At 41.3% G+C, this 6,093-nt stretch overlaps 1 protein-coding gene across 1 annotated transcript; it reads left to right on the top strand.

Moving 5' to 3' along the window:
- Positions 1–501: 501 nt before the first annotated feature.
- On the top strand, positions 502–5,818 carry LOC106002410 (A disintegrin and metalloproteinase with thrombospondin motifs 9-like; the record flags this gene model as incomplete). Its single annotated transcript, XM_013037293.1, has 4 exons — positions 502–712; positions 1,193–1,357; positions 3,109–3,273; positions 5,669–5,818. Coding segments are annotated over 4 exons (691 nt in total), but the record flags the coding sequence as incomplete, so codon positions are not given.
- Positions 5,819–6,093: the final 275 nt, after the last annotated feature.

Genomic DNA, 6,093 nt, shown 5'->3' with positions numbered 1-6,093 from the left:
ACCAAAAACACAAAAAAAAAAAAAAAAAAGCAAAGTGGTAGAGCAGTGCTAGCTTTGAGCAAAATTGCTCAGGGACAGTGCCCAGGCCTTTAAGCCCTAAGACCAAAAACCAAACAAACAACTTCACAAATGCAGTCCCAATTATGTGTCCCTCTATCAATGAGCTTGAGCTTTTAAAAAACCATTTTTTTCCCTCTGTTGGATCCTCCCTCCCCCTGCCTTTTCAGTTAGTTGAATTTCAGACTAAGTTTATCAGGCAAGAATCATCACAAAGTTAGCACCAGTGGCAGTCATTCTGGAACAGCCATATAAATTGGAAGGCATGAAAAATATATGGATATTTTGCTGTAAAACTGGGTTTTAGTAACTGTGTTTGGCTTTGAGCTTCTTGGTATTTGAATTTAGAAGAAAGGAACTCCATTCGTGTACTAGTTGGATAAATAGGTTTTGTGTGTGTGTGTGTGTGTGTGTGTGTAAGTTCTCCTCATTATGTATTGACAGGTGGCATGCTGCCAGCAGGAGTGAATGCAGTGCCCAGTGTGGTTTGGGTTATCGTACTGTAGACATCTACTGTGCCAAATACAGTAGGCTAGATGGAAAGACCGAGAAGGTTGATGATAGTTTTTGCAGTAATCAACCCAAACCAAGCAACCGGGAAAAATGCTCAGGAGAGTGTAACACAGGTGGCTGGCGCTATTCTGCTTGGACTGAAGTAAGTTGGTTCTTACTCCAATGGAATCTTCTTAGACACTAAGTATGATGTGTTGGTGGTAGTTCTTCCCAGAGTTATATTACAAAACCTCATTTAAGCTGCACAGCAAAGAAAGTCCTGATTGATTTATGATGTCTGACCCCATTCAAACTTAGTAGGAAAGAATTCCCTGATTGACTTGTAATGTCTGACATGGGTATGGCATGTGGAAAATTGTGAGTGGTAAAATCAACAACCAATCGCTTTTCTATCCCCTACAGGCCATTTTCAATTTTCTTTTCCTACACCAGTAAGTTAATATTGACATGAATCTGATAAACAGATTGCATGAGAAGATTTCTTCAAAATGAAAACTGGGGAGAGCACTGACCAAAGTTGATGGTTTGTTTAGAGTCAGAAGAAACAGCATAGCCCATATCATGTGCATGCCTTATGGGAAACTCAGCAAAAGTTTTACTTCTTTTTTTTTTGTTCACATAGTGTTCTAAGAGCTGTGATGGCGGAAGCCAGAGAAGGAGGGCTATTTGTGTCAACACTCGAAATGATGTCCTGGATGACAGCAAATGCATACATCAAGAGAAAGTCACTGTGCAGAGATGCAATGAGTTTGCGTGTCCACAGTGGAAATCGGGAGACTGGTCAGAGGTGAGAGGGGAGGTTCACTTAGATCATCTCAGAACCCCTGATGCTGGGTCTCCCCTGGCCTATTGAAAGCTAGGCCTGCTGCACATTCTCCCTTCTCCCTTAAAGAAGCAACAGTGTTAGCTCCCCACGCACATCATGACTATAGTACTGGAGGTAACAATTTCACCGGTGACCTCAGAGTCACCATGGGATTAGCTTAATCACTGGGGACTTGGAAGGCTGTTCCTTGCTTTCCCTATTCTTTGAGCCATAACTAAGTTCCTGAGTGGAAATTGGAGATTTAGTAATCCTAAGGGCATCTAACAAGCTGTGTCCCACTTCTGTGTCTTTGAAGTAAGAGAATCAGACCCCAGCAAGTGTCCCCCTGTCTAACACATCCAGTTGCTGGAGGAAAATGAGGCTAAAGAAAAAAGACTGAGGCAAACAGAATATTCCACATCTATGCCTTTCATCACCCCTTACTTTATGAAGCACAAGACAACTCCTTTATTCCTTGTGGCCCTAGGCAGCAAAAGAAAGAAGTACACAACCTCTTTCTTGGTCTTACAGTATAGTAGTATTCACACTCGCTGTTAATATGCCTCAGTGCTATTCAGCCTGATGAGATTCTCATCAAGAAGGTGTTTTCTTCCACCGCCTTCAGGGATGGTGAGGTGAACACAAAGTGATCAGAAGCTCCATGTTAACTGGTCAGGTTGGGAGTGTGGGGAAACTGAGTCTTTTAGTACCCCCTTCTCCCATCCATAGTTACAGTGTTAACTCTGTGTGTGTGTGTGTGTGTGTTTTCACTATCAGATAAATCTGAGGGATTCGGTTAGCACTGAGGAAATAGTGGACAAGTAACAGTATATGATTGGCAGTGACTCTTTTCTGGTCATATTGACAAGTCATCCCAGAGCTTTAGGTCCAGATAAACTTTCAGTATTTGATTGACGAAAGAAAAGATGAAAGAAGGTAATACATTTAAATTTTACTTAGATCATTGATACTAACTAAAGATCATTTTGGATTGAATCATAAACTTCTATAGCAATACTTGATAAAACGGGAAATCAAACTGTAAGTTCATTATGACTCACAATTCCTTAGGTAAAAAGACCAGAAAGAAAGCAATAAAGCGTTGATAATGAGAACCCTTGGGTAGTTGAGATTTGGGATTATTATAATATTACCTTTAATGTCTGTTCTCTGTTTCTTCAATCTTCTAAAATGAGGGAGAATAGTAATGATGATTTCAGTGAACCTTTTCTTTTTAAGGAAAATTGTGTTAAACACTGTATTGCGTCTTTTTTTTTCCATTTAAATTTCACAACCCTTTGCAGTCAATAGTCTGAGGAAATTGAGACCCACAGAGGCTCTCTGAGTTGTTTGTGTAGGAGTTAAAATCCAGGTTGGTCTGACTCATAATTCCCCTGCTCCACTCCTATGTTAGAAAAATCAAGATTGTTGTTTTGTGGGGTTTTTTTTTTTGATGTTTTAGAATTTTGATGATTTGTTGAATTCATTCTGTATTTGAAACTGGCTCAGAGACTAGAGGTACACAGAGGGTGAAAGAGAGAAGATAGAAGCAGAAAGAATGAAACAGAAAAAAGAGAGAAGTGACTCTTGGAGTGTTGTTAGAGAAGTGTGTGTGTGTGTGTGTGTGTGTGTGTGTGTGTGTAAAAAGCACACATCTGTTAATCCTAATCCATGAGTAACCCACATCCCATTGATCAGAGATGACCTTGACTGGCTCTGCTTTTTCATTCCAGTGCTTGGTGACTTGTGGGAAAGGCCATAAGCACCGCCAGGTCTGGTGTCACTTTGGCGAGGATCGATTGAACGACAGAATGTGTGACGCCGCGGCCAAGCCCGTCTCTATGCAGACCTGTCAGCAACCGGAATGTGCATCCTGGCAGGCGGGTTCCTGGGGACAGGTATTTGGAAAACGATTAGATTCTTAACTGCATTTTTCCTTCCTTATCTGGAGAGGGCTTACAGAGGGACATTCCAGTGGCTGGCTTCTTTAACAGGCTGGGTGGGGTGTATGTGTGGCAGGTACAGCACCTTGGTGGGGGGGGAGACAGGTCAAGCATGCATGGCTCTGAGGCTTTCCTGTCTCTTCCCTGCTGGAGCTGACCGCCCAAGCTACAAACCCACGTGCGTGTTTCCCCGCATGGTTTCAATAGCACACGAGCATTTAAACAAAAGTGCAACAGAAGTGGCGTCTGGCTGATGTTATCTCTTCCTGGACCTCTGCTGATCTGCTACAGAAAGCCAGTGCCTTTAAGCAAGAGAGTCTGGATTGGAATCTAGAAGGATATTTTGGTTCCTGACAGTATATATGCAACGCTCGCCTCTCATAAATCAGAGTGTTCCAACGTAATTAATTAGATCGAAGGGTACAGAATGATCAAGCTTGGAAGGAATCCTTTCCGAGGTTTCATGATCTTCACTCAAACCATTCCTAAAAGAGAGAGTGTCTCCCTCTGACTTGCGTTTACTCTCGGAATGCAGCCCTTCCTAATATAGATGCAAGAGAGCTCTGCCTCGTACTTAAGCAGCACTCCCTGTTCCTAAAAGAAGTCAAGCAGCTGTTTGCTGTCATTTATGTAATCTCTTGCAGAATGACTCTCCCTTCACCCGCTCCATCCAAGGCCACTTCTGTCCTGTAGCCTCTGTCTTCATTTCCAAACTTGCATCGCAAAGTAGGAGGAGCTGTGTTACTACCCCCTTACAGTCTCTGTGCTCCATGTTATTTTCCCATCTCATAGCATTCAGTAACATAATAGCTAATCGGATCTGCATAAACAGGGAAGATTCCAGTCACACTTCTAAATACACTCCTTTTGCCACATCTGCATGTATGTAGGGAATAAGAGGATGAGAACACACTTCAGGTCACTGTCAAGTTTGGAATATATCTATTAAAGCTGACAGGACTATTTGTTTTTCTAAAAATCCATGTTCATATCAGGCCATTCTGAGTGCATCTTATCACAGGAGATTTGTTCTTCCTTTGACTAATCACATAACTGAAAGAACTAAGTAGTTTTTAAAATATGATTGAAGTCATAAATGTTCATGAAAGAAATTTTACATAATGTACTTTAATACATTGAATCCAAGACGTCATGTCCTACCACTGCGTTATACTCCAGCCCCCTCTCTGTTGGTTTCATCTATTTCCTTTCTCTCGTCTAATCTTTTTTTTCTCTCTTTCTTCTGATTCTGGGTTTAGTTTATTCTTCCTCTTAATTCTTTAAGATATAAAGTTAGGTAATTGATTTGAGATCATCTTTTTTATAGCCATTACATACACATTTCACTGCATCTCATGATTTTTTTTCCTCATAGGATTTTCTGCCATTGCTTGTGATTTCTTCCTGACCTCTTGGTTGTTTCAGAATATATTAGTTTTCCTCTTATTTGTGAACTCTCCAGTTTTGCTTCTATAGCTAATGCTGAGCCTTGTTTCATGATGGTCAGAGAAGTCCTTGTGGTACTTTCTACGTAGCTATATTGAGAGTTACTTGGAAATTGTCCTCTGTGTAGTGAGAGAAGTGGTCAGTTTGATAGATGGAAAAGCCAGAAACACCATGGCTCTTTGCTACCAAGATTAACAGCATCCTTCTTCATTAAGTACCATCTGATTGCTGTAATTTTTTTAATCAGGCTCCAAAGTTCCAAAGAAGTTGATTCTGTCAGTTTTGCCAGTTTTCTGGTTGTTTCAGTGGAGGGAATAATTCTTACAGGTTCTTACTCTGCATTTCTATGACATTACTCTTCCAACATACTTTGTCTTCTAGTGCTTTTAAATATTCAACAGTGTGCCTTTTAGTAGCTACATTGTTTCCTTTATTAGCTATACTTTGTGCTATATTTAGCCAGCTTTTTGGTTATCACATACATAGGTGGTTCCTGGAATCTTGCTGGTTTTAATACATAATTTTGAGGAAAACTAAGCATCCCTGAAAATGATGTGTTTTTTAATCAGTCAACTAAGGTCAAAATTACAGGACTCCACTGAGTACCTGTTCCAGACATGCATTCTGCTAAGCAGTGTGAGAGGTGTACAAACCATGACCACATGCTCCCTTCCTCCCTGGAGATAGCAGTCAGGAAAGCAGAAATAGGAGGCAGAAATAATTACAAGTATTTTATAATAATCATATGATAAGAAGTCAGTTTAATTCAGGATTTTCCACTTTTTCCTTATCTCTTTGGATGTCTACCTTCTGGATATATATGATAGAAAGAGATGGGGGAAGGGGAGGGGCAGGGAAAAGGAAAAAGAAGACTTGCTGAACTTGTCTCCTTTTCTTCCCCCAGTGCAGTGTCACCTGTGGCCAGGGATACCAGCGCAGGGCGGTAAAGTGCATCCTTGGGGCTTACATGTCGGTGGTGGATGATAATGACTGCAATGCTGCAACAAGACCCACTGATACCCAGGTGAGTTCCTGCCTTCACCTCTGTGCCTAGCTTTGGGTCCTAAGACACCAGAACTTCCCATTGGTTCAGACAAAATCAAAATCTTCTTATTGAACATGATGTAGGCAGAATAACTGGTTGGTTCAATTTAGATTTACCTGTTTATTACGTTTAGAATCTAATTTTTGTTCTGCTCTTTTTCTTTTTTCTTTTTTTTTGCGGGGGGGATCCAGTCGTGGGGCCTGAACTCTGGGCCTGGGCGCTGTCCCTCAGCTCTTCAGCTCAAGGCTAGCACTCTACCACTTGAGCCACAGCGCCACTTCCGG

The sequence above is a fragment of the Dipodomys ordii genome, unplaced genomic scaffold (assembly GCF_000151885.1).
Source record: "Dipodomys ordii isolate 6190 unplaced genomic scaffold, Dord_2.0 Scaffold10077, whole genome shotgun sequence".
NCBI classification, from domain to species: domain Eukaryota; kingdom Metazoa; phylum Chordata; class Mammalia; order Rodentia; family Heteromyidae; genus Dipodomys; species Dipodomys ordii.
Note: the sequence above shows the minus strand (reverse complement) of the source record. Positions and strands in the feature narration are given on the sequence as shown.